This window comes from Bombina bombina, chromosome 7, assembly GCF_027579735.1.
Source record: "Bombina bombina isolate aBomBom1 chromosome 7, aBomBom1.pri, whole genome shotgun sequence".
In the NCBI taxonomy this organism is placed as follows: Eukaryota; Metazoa; Chordata; class Amphibia; order Anura; family Bombinatoridae; genus Bombina; species Bombina bombina.
In genome coordinates, this window is record NC_069505.1 from 419,008,818 (window position 1) to 419,022,656 (window position 13,839).

General features: G+C 39.0%; 1 protein-coding gene across 1 annotated transcript; it reads right to left on the reverse strand.

The window, feature by feature from the left end:
* Nucleotides 1-3,294: 3,294 nt before the first annotated feature.
* Nucleotides 3,295-4,959, reverse strand: KCNJ4 (potassium inwardly rectifying channel subfamily J member 4). Its single transcript, XM_053689428.1, has one exon. The coding sequence runs from the start codon at nucleotides 4,957-4,959 to the stop codon at nucleotides 3,592-3,594; it is 1,368 nt and encodes a 455-aa protein (XP_053545403.1). The 3' UTR covers nucleotides 3,295-3,591.
* Between the last annotated feature and the right edge of the window lie 8,880 nt (nucleotides 4,960-13,839).

Here is a 13,839-nt window from a genome sequence, read left to right on the forward strand (position 1 = left end):
TTTCAAATACAACGTCCCTTTAAAAGCATGTTATTCCCTGCTGCCAGCTGTAGGGTATAAGGTAAATTAACTGGTCATTATTACACTACATTATTCAGTAATACAATCAGAAATTTAACAAAAACTTACTTTATTTTGGTTTTAAAATGCCCAGTTCTATGGGATTTTTGTACTGTAAAACTTTATTATTTGTAATATATATAATTCCCAATTATTCATTTTACCTGTTGGAGCATATTAAAGAGTCATGAAACACAAACAAATTATTTTATAATTCAGATAGAGAATACAATTTTAAACGACTTTCCAAAGTGCTTATATTATCTAATTTGCTTCATTCTCTTGGTATCCTTTGTTGAAGACGTAGCATTGCACTATTGGGAGCTAGCTGAACACAGTGGATGAGCCACTAACATGACGCATATATGTGCAGCCACCAATAAGCAGCTCCGGAGAGTACCTAGGCTTCAGAAGTGGATACCAAGAGAAACAAACAAATTAGTTAAAAGATGTAAATTGGAAAGTTGTTTAAAACCATGTGTTCTATCTTAAAGGGACACTAAACCCATTTTTTTCTTTCATGATTAAGATAGAGCAGCAATTTTAAGCAACTTTCTAATTTACTCCTATTATACATTTTTCTTCGTTCTCTTGCTATCTTTATTTAAAAAGCAGGAATGTAAAGCTTAGGAGCTGGCTCATTTTAGGTTCAGCACCCTGGATAGCGCTTGCATTAATGGTGGCTACATTCAGCCAACCAATAACCAAGCGTAACCCAGGTTCTGAACCAAAAATGGGCCTGCTCCTAAGCTTTACATTCTTGCTATTAAAATAAAGATAGCAAGAGAACGAAGAAAAATGTATAATAGGAGTACATTAGAAAGTTGCTTAAAATTGCTGCTCTATCTGAATCATGAAAGAAAAAAAATGGCTTTAGTGTCCCTTTAATCATGAGAGAAAATAAATTGGTTTTCATGTCACTTTAAATTGTTTAAAAATAGTTCATTTACCTTTATTTTGCCATGTGAAATAGTGTTGAAACCGCAACCTATGCAGAAGTTTTCAGTACAATAGTAGTGCAGCAGAAGATGTCACACGTCCAGTGGGGTGCGTGAAAAAGATAGGTACTAAAATAAGAATTTTTAATTGCTCTCTCTAGGGACCTGATGATCCAAAAACGCACCTGAATGGAGATAAATCGCACCAAATGATTTTTAGACCTTATATTGTAAAGTAGGAGTTTATCCATCACATAAAGAACTCGGCATAGTGAGATAAACATGGCTCAAGGTAAAAATTGAGTTTCAACAATTTTTTGAGGGACCTCAACGTACTGACGAGACTTCTTAGATCATCTCGCCAGAGCGGAGAGCTTTAGTATTAGCTTTTGTGTATACAGTGAGAGATAAGGTGACTTTGTGTATATAGATAGAGATAAGATAAGTAGCTCTGCACTCCTTTCAAAATCTGGCCATTTAAATGGGTTGTGGTCTCAACAAGCAAAACCAGCTATTTCATATAAAAATAAACCTTAAAGTGCAATTTCTGGTACATTTACTACTATGCAGCTGGTATAATAAGTCAATAGAGAAATATTAAGGGGAAAACTATTTTATAGTACACTGTCCCTTTAAGGGACAACAGCAGTACCAGATTATAAAACCTATGGTGAAATTGCTTTCTTTGCTGTAAGGGCGTACTCACAAGTCTCAGAGGCAGAGCTAACAATGTGCTCCATATTGGATCCAAACTCTCAGATCTGCCTTTGGACTAAGCTCTGCTACAATTTTACCAACACCATGCCGAGCAGAAGAACTCATCAGAAACTGATTTCAGTCCAAACTGTGCAATAAACAAGACTGCAAACATCAAAATCAGCTTCAGTTAAAGGGACATAATACTCATAGGCGAAATCACTTGAAACTGATGCAGCATAACTGTAAAAAGCTGACAGGAAAATATCACCTAAGCATCTCTATGTAAAAAAGATAGATATGTTAACTCAAAATTTCTAATCTCACAATAGTAAGTGCTCAGTGAACAGTTATCTTCAGATACTGTCCAGCTGCAGGTTAAAAAAAACAAACAATAGTTAAAGGGACACTGAACCCAAATTTTTTCTTTCATGATTCAGATAGATAGAGTATGCAGTTTTAAGCAACTTTCTAATTTACTCCTATTATATTTTTTTCTTTGTTCTCTTGCTATCTTTATTTGAAAAAGAAGGCATCTAAGCTAAGGAGCCAGCCAATTTTTGGTTCAGACCCTGGATAGCACTTGTTTATTGGTGGGTGAATGTATCCACCAATCAGCAAGAACAACCCAAGTCGTTCACCAAAAATGGGCCGGTATCTAAACTTACATTCTTGCTTTTCAAATAAAGATACCAAGAGAATGAAGAAAAAATTGACAATATCTGAATCATGAAAGAAAAAAAATTGGGTTCAGTGTCCCTTTAATCAACATAAGTAGTGCTGAGGTCATGCTTTGCTTTACTGTGATCTCATGAGATTTTACTAAAATCTCACAAGATCTCATAGCAAACTTCCTTAAACTGAGGAGGGAAATAACATGTCTGTGCATGCACATCCCAGATGCACGCTCCCTTGCAAGTCCTGGGACTAGCATCCTGATTGGCTGCTTAATGTTATGGTAAAATCACTATAATTACAAAGCTATTTCCTAAAGTTTTCATTACAAATATACCTTGTGTACTCTTATTTCTTTACTAAACAATGTTTTAGACAGATTAAATCACGTTTTTTATTTGCAGCGTTACCTGTCTCCGGTCGCCTCCATATAAAAAATACTAATTCTGAAATTTGATTGACATATGGTGCATCCAATAGCGGATGCACCATTCGCCCTATGTATTTGGTCTTCAGCACGCTCCCGCACTGCTGCTTTGAGGGCTCTGAATTAACAATGCACACTGCGCAAGTGCAGTTGTCAGACAAGCCGATAGCAGCCTCATGTAAACAATTAATCTTTTCTTACATTATCGATTCACTGTTTACGGTTGCGGTCTCTGCTGCACATGTGCTCATTCTGTCATTAAAGTGAATTTACCATCACTTTAAAATCCCTTTACAATGGGTGTGGCTAATTTTGAGGTAAAATATCTTCCTTTTTTACATAGAAATAATCAGGTGATATTTTCTAGTCAGATTTTTACAGATATGCTGCATCACTTTCAAGTGCTTCAAGATTTGGGTATCATGTCCCTCTGAGTGAATAAAACAAATGTGCCTGGTTATTAGTACTAATAATAACAATAAACTGTATGTAAATCTATCAGGTTTGGAAGAGCACAGATTCAATTTATTTCTTTCTTCATTCTGTACAAAATATTTATGTACACAGATTGGTGCTGCTCTGCAACAATGCCTCATCAGCATCACACAGTCCGGTATGTGCTACAGACAAACAATATTTCTTATCATCTTGTAAGTATTTAAAGCACTTTGTTGAAAGAGGTCTTCTGCTAGGTCAACTGATTGTCATGTTTGTGATGACAGGGTCTGTAGAACGACACTGGTTACAGTACCCCCCTACTGACTTCAGGCTGGTAGGGAAATCTAACCATTAGTGTCATATAGCTGACTCTCTGCGATAAGAAATATTATCTAGTGCCATGGAGGCCTGTAGACGATCTAGCTCTAAGTGGCTCCCCATAACGTGGATGACACCTTCATCTGGCAAACCACCTGCTGCTTCTTCGTCCTCATCTTCCTCCTGACTAAGAAGCGCTAGTTCGTTCTCATAGCAGAAGGCGCTAGGGGAAGGCAGGGCAGTAATGCGGCTCTCACGCAGCTCACGGGCACTACATACTGGGGTATTCGGCACCTGATAGGTCTTGTGGAAGTGAGAGTAGTCCACCTTGTAGTGGTTTTTCTCCTCAAATACGACAGGTTCAAAACGATGTCCCCAGCGGATTTCACTGGCTAAGTAGGAGCTTCGTGCTTGTGTGGTCATGGCTGTGGCTTCGACCATGCCTTCCAAGATGACTACAATCTCAAAATCCTCACCTTCCAGCTGTTCTTTTCCCATAGAGTACAAGGGACTTTCCTCATCAATCTCATGCACAATGATAATAGGGGACACTAAGAATATACGGTCCAGCCCACTATCATATCCCACATTCAGATCCCGCTGATCCACAGGCAGGTACTCCCCCTCTTGAGTCACATAGGGTTTTATCAGTTGTGCCCGCACATGAGCCTCCACAATGTGACTTTTCCGTAGGTTGCCCACTCTCCACATAAGGCAGAGTTTTCCATCTCTGAGGGCTATGACGGCATGATGACTGAAAAGAAGAGTCTGAGCTCGCTTTTTGGGCCTAGCCATTTTTGCCATTATAGTCCCGATCATAAAAGAGTCAATGAGGCAGCCCAGGATGGACTGCGCTACCACAGAAAGTATGGCTAATGGGCACTCATCAGTCACACAGCGGAAGCCGTATCCTATAGTAGTCTGTGTCTCTACAGAGAAGAGAAAGGCTTCCACAAAGCTGTTGACATGCATCAGGCATGGTTTGGGGGGCCCTGATTTTGCTGAAACAAACACGTTACCTCCAATACCCAAATCCCCATGGAAAAAGGCAATGCACCAGAATAGAAAGGCAAAGAAAAGCCAAGAGGCTAGGAATGCGGCAGAGAATATTAGCAGCACGTAACGCCAGCGAGTGTCCACACACGTGGTAAAAATGTCTGCCATGTAACGCTGAGATTTGTTGCTGAGGTTGGCAAAGTAGACATTGCACTGGCCATTCTTTTTAACAAAGCGGTTGCGACGTTTCCGTCGAGAGTGAGGATGGAGGAGGGAAGAGGCCCAGTGACCGTTAAGACCGAGAGAGGGGAGGTGAAGTCCTTCCTCATCAGTAGACACGATGCTGTATCTGCTGCAAGATAGACAAAGAAAAAGAGCTTTAGGAATAAAGGAAGCGTTGGTACCAACCATACTAATGTGTTGTAACAGATATTAGTAGGAGGGAACATACTTTAACAGTGTAGCAGGTATTAAGTCACAGTGCAGCAGACATTAAGTCACAGTGTAGTGCAGGTATTAAGTGGAGTCACAATGTATAAGGTATTAAGTGGAGTAACAGTGTAGCAGGTATTAGGTGGAGTAACAGTGTAGCAGGTATTAAGTGGAGTAACAGTGTAGCAGGTATTAGGTGGAGACCAGTATATAAGGTATGAAGTGGAGTCACAATGTATAAGGTATTAAGTGGAGTAACAGTGTAGCAGGTACTAAGTGGAGTCACAGTGTATAAGGTATTAAGTGGAGTCACAATGTATAAGGTATTAAGTGGAGTAACAGTGTAGCAGGTATTAAGTGGAGTAACAGTGTAGCAGGTATTAGGTGGAGACCAGTATATAAGGTATGAAGTGGAGTCACAATGTATAAGGTATTAAGTTGAGTAACAGTGTAGCAGGTATTAGGTGGAGTCACAGTGTATAAGGTATTAAGTGGAGTCACAATGTATAAGGTATTAAGTGGAGTAACAGTGTAGCAGGTATTAGGTGGAGTAACAGTGTAGCAGGTATTAAGTGGAGTAACAGTGTAGCAGGTATTAGGTGGAGACCAGTATATAAGGTATTAAGGGGAGTCACAATGTATAAAGTATTAAGTGGAGTAACAGTGTAGCAGGTATTAGGTGGAGTCACAGTGTTTAAGGTATTAAGTGGAGTCACAATGTATAAGGTATTAAGTGAAGTAACAGTGTAGCAGGTATTAAGTGGAGTCACAGAGTATAAAGTATTAAGTGAAGTCACAGCGTTTAAGGTATGAAGTGAAGTCACAGTGTATAAGGTATGAAGTGTAGTAACAGTGCAGCAGGTATTAAGTGGAGTCACAATGTATAAGGTATTAAGTGGAGTAACAGTGTAGCAGGTATTAGGTGGAGTCACAGTGTATAAGGTATTAAGTGGAGTCACAATGTATAAGGTGTTAAGTGGAGTAACAGTGTAGCAGGTATTAAGTTGGGTCGCAGTGTAGCAGACATTAAGTAGAGTTACAGTGTAGCAGGTATTAAGTCATATTGTAGCAGACATTAAGTCACAGTGTAGCAGGTATTAAGTCACAGTGTAGCAGGTATTAAGTCACAGTGTAGTAGACATTAAGACACAGTGTAGCAGACATTAAGTCACAGTGTAGGAGGTATTAAGTCACATTGTAGCAGATATTAAGACACATTGTAGCAGGCAATTAGTGGAGTCACAGTGTTGCAGACATTAAGTCACAGTGTAGCAAGCATTACGTTGAGTCACAGTGTAGCAGACATTAAGTCACAGTGTTGCAACTATTAAGTCACAGTGTAGCAGGCAACTAGTGGAGTCACACTAGCAGATATAAAGAAACAGTGTAGCAGGTATTAAGTCACAGTGTAGCAGGTATTAAGTCACAGTGTAGCAGGTATTAAGTCACAGTGTAGTAGACATTAAGACACAGTGTAGCAGACATTAAGTCACAGTGTAGCAGCCATTAAGTCACAGTGTAGCAGACATTAAGTCAAAGTGTAGCAGGTATTAAGTCACAGTGTAGCAGACATTAAGTCACAGTGTAGCAGGTATTAAGTCACAGTGTAGCAGGTATTAAGTCACAGTGTAGCAGACATTAAGTCACAGTGTAGCAGACATTAAGTCAAAGTGTAGCAGGTATTAAGTCACAGTGTAGCAGACATTAAGACATTGAGGCCTATTTATGAAAGGTTTTGCGGACCTGATCAGACAGTGCGGATCAGGTCCGCAAGACCTCGCTGAATGCGGAGGGCAATATGCTCTCCGTATTCAGACCACTGCTTCATAACTGGTGTTTCTGGCGAGTCTGAAGACTCGCCAGAAACACGGCCCTTCAAGCTCCATACGGAGCTTGATAAATGGGCCTCACAGTGTAGCAGGTATTAACACACAGTGTAGCAGGTATTAACACACAGTGTAGCAGGTATTAACACACAGAGTAGTAGGTATTAACACACAGTGTAGTAGGTATTAACACACAGTGTAGCAGGTATTGCCACACAGTGTAGCAGATATTAACACACAGTGTAGCAGGTATTAACACACAGTGTAGCAGGTATTAACACACAGTGTAGCAGGTATTAACACACAGTGTAGCAGGTATTAACACACAGTGTAGCAGGTATTAACACACAGTGTAGCAGATATTAACACACAGTTTAGCAGGTATTAATACACAGTGTAGCAGGTATTAACATACAGTGTAGCAGGTATTAACACACAGTGTAGCAGGTATTAACACACAATGTAGCAAATATTAACACACAGTGTAGCAGGTATTAACACACAGTGTAGCAGATATTAACACACAGTGTAGCAGGTATTAACACACAGTGTAGTAGGTATTAACACACAGTGTAGTAGGTATTAACACACAGTGTAGAAGGTATTAACACACAGTGTAGAAGGTATTAACACACAGTGTAGTAGGTATTAAGTCACAGTGTAGCAGACATTAAGTCACAGTGTAGCAGACATTAAGTCACAGTGTAGCAGACATTAAATCACAGTGTAGCAGGCATTAACTCACAGTGTTGCAGACATTAAGTGTAGTCACAATGTAGCAGGCATTAAGTCACATTCGCCTAGATTTAGAGTTCTGTGTTAGCCGTCAAAACCAGCATTAAGGGCTCCTAACGATGGTTTTTACCACCCGCTGGTATTTAGAGTCAGTCAGGAAAGGGTCTAACGCTCACTTTCCAGCCGCGACTTTTCCATACCGCAGATCCCCTTACGCCAATTGCATATCCTATCTTTTCAATGGGATCTTCCTAACGCCGGTATTTAGAGTTTTGGCTGAAGTGAGGGTTAGAACTCTAACGACAAAACTCCAGCCGCAGTAAAAAGTCAGGAGTTAAGAGCTTTATGGGCTAACGCCGGTTCATAAAGCTCTTAACTACTGTGCTCTAAAGTACACTAACACCCATAAACTACCTATGTACCCCTAAACCGAGGTCCCCCCACATCGCCGCCACTCTAATAAATTTTTTTAACCCCTAATCTGCCGACCGGACATCGCCGCCACCTACATTATCCCTATGAACCCCTAATCTGCTGCCCCTAACACCGCCGACACTTACATAATATTTATTAACCCCTAATCTGCCCCCCCAACGTCGCCGCTACCTACCTACACTTATTAACCCCTAATCTGCCGACCGGACCTCACCGCCACTATAATAAATGTATTAACCCCTAAACCGCCTCACTCCCGCCTCGCAAACCCTATAATAAATTTTATTAACCCCTAATCTGCCCTCACTAACATCGCCGACACCTAACTTCAAGTATTAACCCCTAATCTGCCTACCGGACCTCACCGCTACTATAATAAATGTATTAACCCCTAAAGCTAAGTCTAACCCTAACACCCCCCTAAGTTAAATATAATTTAAATCTAACAAAATAAATTATTTCTTATTAATAAATGAATCCTATTTAAAACTAAACACTTACCTGTAAAATAAACCCTAATATAGCTACAATATAACGAATAATTATATTGTAGCTATTTTAGGATTTATATTTATTTTACAGGCAACTTTGTATTTATTTTAACTAGGTACAATAGCTATTAAATAGTTAATAACTATTTAATAGCTACCTAGTTAAAATAATTACAAAATTACCTGTAAAATAAATCCTAACCTAAGTTACAATTAAACCTAACACTACACTATCAATAAATTAATTACATAAACTACCTACAATTACCTACAATTAAATCAACTAAACTAAATTACAAAAACAAACAAACACTAAATTACAAAAAACAAACAAACACTAAATTACAAAAAATAACAAAAGATTACAAGAATTTTAAACTAATTACACCTACTCTAAGCCCCCTAAAAAAATAACAAAGTTCCCCAAAATAAAAAATGCCCTACCCTATTCTAAAATAAAATGTTAACAGCTCTATTACCTTACCAGCCCTCAAAAGGGCCTTTTGCGGGGCATGCCCCAAAGAAATCAGCTCTTTTGCCTGAAAAAAAAACATACAATACCCCCCCCAACATTACAACCCACCACCCACATACCCCTAATCTAACCCACCCAAACCCCCCTTAAAAAACCTAACACTAAGCCCCTGAAGCACATTTTTCAAGCTGGCCGCTACCGTAAGCAACGCTGGTATTTAGAGTTGAAGTGGCGTTAAATTATGCTCTACGCTCCCTTTTTGGAGCCTAACGCAGCCCTTCAGAGAACTCTAAATACCAGCGTTATTTAAAAGGTGCGGGGGAAAAAACACACGTAGCTAACGCACCCCTTTGGCCGCAAAACTCTAAATCTAGCCGATTGATTGTAGCAGACAGTAAGTCACAGTATAGCAGACAATTAGTGGAGTCACAGTGTACCGGGTATAATTTCACAGTGTAGCAGGTATTAAGTCACAGTGTAGCAGGTATTGTCACAGTGTAGCTAGTATAATTTCACTGTGTAGCAGGTATTAAGTCACAGTGTAGCAGATATTAAGTCACTGTGTAGCAGATATTAAGTCACTGTGTAGCAGGTATTAAGTCACAGTGTAGCAGGTATTAAGACACAGTGTAGCAGGTATTAAGACACAGTGTAGCAGGTATTAAGTCACCATGTAGCAGGTATTAAGTCACCGTGTAGCAGGTATTAAGTCACAGTGTAGCAGGTATTAAGTCACAGTGTAGCAGGTATTAAGTCACAGTGTAGCAGGTATTAAGACACAGTGTAGCAGGTATTAAGTCACCGTGTAGCAGATATTAAGTCACTGTGTAGCAGGTATTAAGTCACAGTGTAGCAGGTATTAAGTCACAGTGTAGCAGGTATTATGTCACCGTGTAGCAGGTATTAAGTCACCGTGTAGCAGGTATTAAGTTACCGTGTAGCAGGTATTAAGTCACAGTGTAGCAGGTATTACGTCACCGTGTAGCAGGTATTAAGTCACAGTGTAGCAGGTATTAAGTCACAGTGTAGCAGGTATTAAGTCACCGTGTAGCAGGTATTATGTCACCGTGTAGCAGGTATTAAGTCACAGTGTAGCAGGTATTAAGTCACAGTGTAGCAGGTATTAAGTCACCGTGTAGCAGGTATTAAGTCACAGTGTAGCAGGTATTAAGTCACAGTGTAGCAGGTATTAAGTCACTGTGTAGCAGGTATTAAGTCACAGTGTAGCAGGTATTAAGTCACCGTGTAGCAGGTATTAAGTCACAGTGTAGCAGGTATTAAGTCACAGTGTAGCAGGTATTAAGTCACCGTGTAGCAGGTATTAAGTCACCGTGTAGCAGGTATTAAGTCACAGTGTAGCAGGTATTAAGTCACCGTGTAGCAGGTATTAAGTCACAGTGTAGCAGGTATTAAGTCACAGTGTAGCAGGTATTAAGTCACAGTGTAACAGATATTAAGACACAGTGTAGTAGGCATTAAGTGTAGTGACAGTGTAGTATACTCTCCAGTGCACTGTGCATATTATGTAACACAGGATTCTATTTTCACACTCAGATACTTTAGCAAGCACCATCTGTGTCTTCTTCACACCCAGCACAGCTCAGTTGCCAGGGAAACCTGCGGCCTTAGTGGTGTCTACATGAACTCAGGGCTGTAATTTCGGCATCAGTCTCAGGCAGGGACACTGCGGGGGACCCAAATGCACCTATGACATCCCCCCACCTCCAGGCCCACACTCTCCTGACTCACCACTCAAGCACTCTGACTGGGGAGAGTGATGTCATTAGTATGACATCATGACAATGTAATGCAAAGGGTAAAATGAGCAGCACAGGAATGTGCCTATGCATCAGAACCCTAATGTTCCCCTATTAATCTTATCCCCATAGCTAGATAAGACTTTATGTGCATTTCTTAAACAAATGTTTTTTTATTGCTTGTTTCAGTTCACAATTTATTTGCTTTGTGATAATTATAAAAAAAATTATTTGCACCAGATAACTTCCGAAACTTCACGAAGAGAGCGATATTGTTTTTACTAACTCCATTAAAGGGACATGAAATCCATTTTTTTTCTTTCATGATTCAGATAGAGCAGCAATTTTAAAGAACTTTCTAATTTACTTTTAGTATCAAATTTTCTTCTTTCTCTTAGTACCTTTTGTTGAAAATCAGGGAGGTAAGATCAGGAGCGTGCACGTGTCGAGAGCACTATATATCAGCAGTTTTGCGAGTATGTTATCCATTTGCGAGATCACTAGATGGCAAAACTATTTCCTGTTATGTAGTGCTCCAGTTGCCTACCTTTTAACAAACGATACCATCAGAACGAAGCAAATTGCAAAACATTTTAAAAATGTATGATCTGTCTAATTCACAAAAGAACATTTTATATCACTTTCATTAATGTAACATTATTTTTTAATTTAAAGGGCCATTATAGTGGCAAATGGACATTAGCTAATTTTTTGCCATTTTATTATTAGTGTCCCTGCAACTTGCTGTGTTTCATCCATGCAATGGTTTAAACACATAATTAAAGTGTCATACAGGAGCTGAAGGGATCTGCTGTCTGCAAATGGAAACTGCTACTGACCCAATCAGTGGTACTTTAAGCGTTTAATCCTTTTTCAGGGGTTAAACATGCAGGGTTTCAGGTTGCTAGGGATATAATTGCATGCGCTAATGAATAAGAACACTCCATTTACCACTATAATGATGGTCCTTTAATTTAATAGCACCCAAAGGAGTTTCTAATGCATAATTGAAGGGACACTCTACCTACTACAGAGTATTAAATGAATGGGAAATTGTTCCTTCATGTTTATGTCTGTTTTTGAAATAGACATTTTTTATCTTTAAACCTATCCTCTAGGACAGGGGTCAGCAACCTTGGCTCTCCAGATGTTTTGGAACTACTTTTCTCATGATGCTAAGACATTCGTTAGGCTCCTTGAGCATCATGGGAAAGTAAACAGAAGGTGCCCATAACAAGGTGCTGAGCCTGAAAGTAAAGCAGACCTGCTAATGTTATTTATTTTGGGTACTAGAATAATAATGAGGGCTGGGGGTTGAATAAAGACTAGCATCTATTTCACATCTGTCACTCATACCCATCACCAGGAGATTAGTAATTGATATTGTCCCCTGTTTACATAGCTTTTCTACAGATAAAACATTTGTCACTCACATTTTCAGTATAGGTAGCGATACAACGTTAAAAAGTAGATATTTCAAATAACAAATAAAGGTAAAGGGGGGTAGTTATCAACATGTCTACTTTACCTGCCTTTGCCGGTCCAATACGCCCGCCTAAGCTCGCCTACCATCGCCGCCGCGGACCTGCAAAATTTCGCCTAAGTTATCAATAAAGCTGTCAAAAAGCCGCGCACCAAGTACGGGGCAATGAGCAGCGGATTGTGAGAGTTATCACTCATCCGATCTCGCTGCTCTTCGGCTTTTTCCCAGCTTTATTGCTAGCCTGTCACTAAGCACCCACACTAACTACACTGTTCTACCCCCTATACCGGCGCCCCCGGAGCCCCCCGCAACTCAATAAAGTTATTAACCCCTAAACCGCCGCTCCTAGACCCCGCCGCAACTCTTATAAATGTATTAACCCCTAAACCGCCACTCCCGTACACCGCCGCCACCTTCATTATACCTAGTAACCCCTATCCTGCTCCCCCTATACCGTCGCCACCTATAATAAAGTTATTAACCCCTATCCTGCGGATCCCGGACCTCGCCGCAACAAAATAAATAGTTTAACCCCTAAACCGCCGCTCCCGGACCCTGCCGCAACCTATATTAAACTTATTAACCCCTAATCTGCCCCCCCTACACCGTCGCCACCTATAATAAATGTATTAACCCCTATCCTGCCCCCCCTACACCGCCGCCACTGTAATAAAATTATTAACCCCTAAACCTAAGTCTAACACTAACCCAAAAACCCCCCTAATTTAAATATTAATTAAATAATTCTAAATAATATTTCTCTTATTAAATAAATTAATCCTATTTAAAACTAAATACCTTTAAAATAAACCCTATTATAGCTACAATATAAATAATAATTATATTGTAGTTATCTTAGGATTTATTTTTATTTTGCAGGCATCTTTCAATTTATTTTAACTAGGTGCAATAGCTATTAAATAGTTATTAACTATTTAATAGCTACCTAGCTAAAATAAAGAGAAATTTACCTGTAAAATAAAAACTAACCTAAGTTAAAATTACACCTAACACTACACTATACTTAAAGAAATGAATCCTATTTAAAACTAAATACTTACCTGTAAAATAAACCCTAAGATAGCTACAATGTAATTAATAATTACATTGTAGCTATTTTAGGATTTATATTTATTTTACAGGTAACTTGGTATTTATTTTAGCTAGTTAGAATAGTTATTAAATAGTTATTAACTATTTAATAACTACCTAGCTAAAAGAAATACAAAATTACCTGTAAAATAAATCCTAACCTAAGTTACAATTAAACCTAACACTACACTATCATTACATTAATTAAATAAATTAGTTACAAATAACTACAATTAAATTAAATTAATAAACTAACTAAAGTAGAAAAAATAAAAAAAGCTAAGTTACAAAAAATAAAAAAAATAAGTTACAAACATTTAAAACATATTACAACAATTTTAAGCTACTTACACCTAATCTAAGCCCCCTAATAAAATAACAAAGCCACCCAAAATAAAAAAATGCCCTACCCTATTCTAAATTAAAAAAGTTCAAAGCTCTTTTACTTTACCAGCCCTTAAAAGGGCCTTTTGCGGGGCATGCCCCAAAGAATTCAGCTCTTTTGCCTGTAAAAGAAAAATACAACCCCCCCAACATTAAAACCCACCACCCACATACCCCTAAT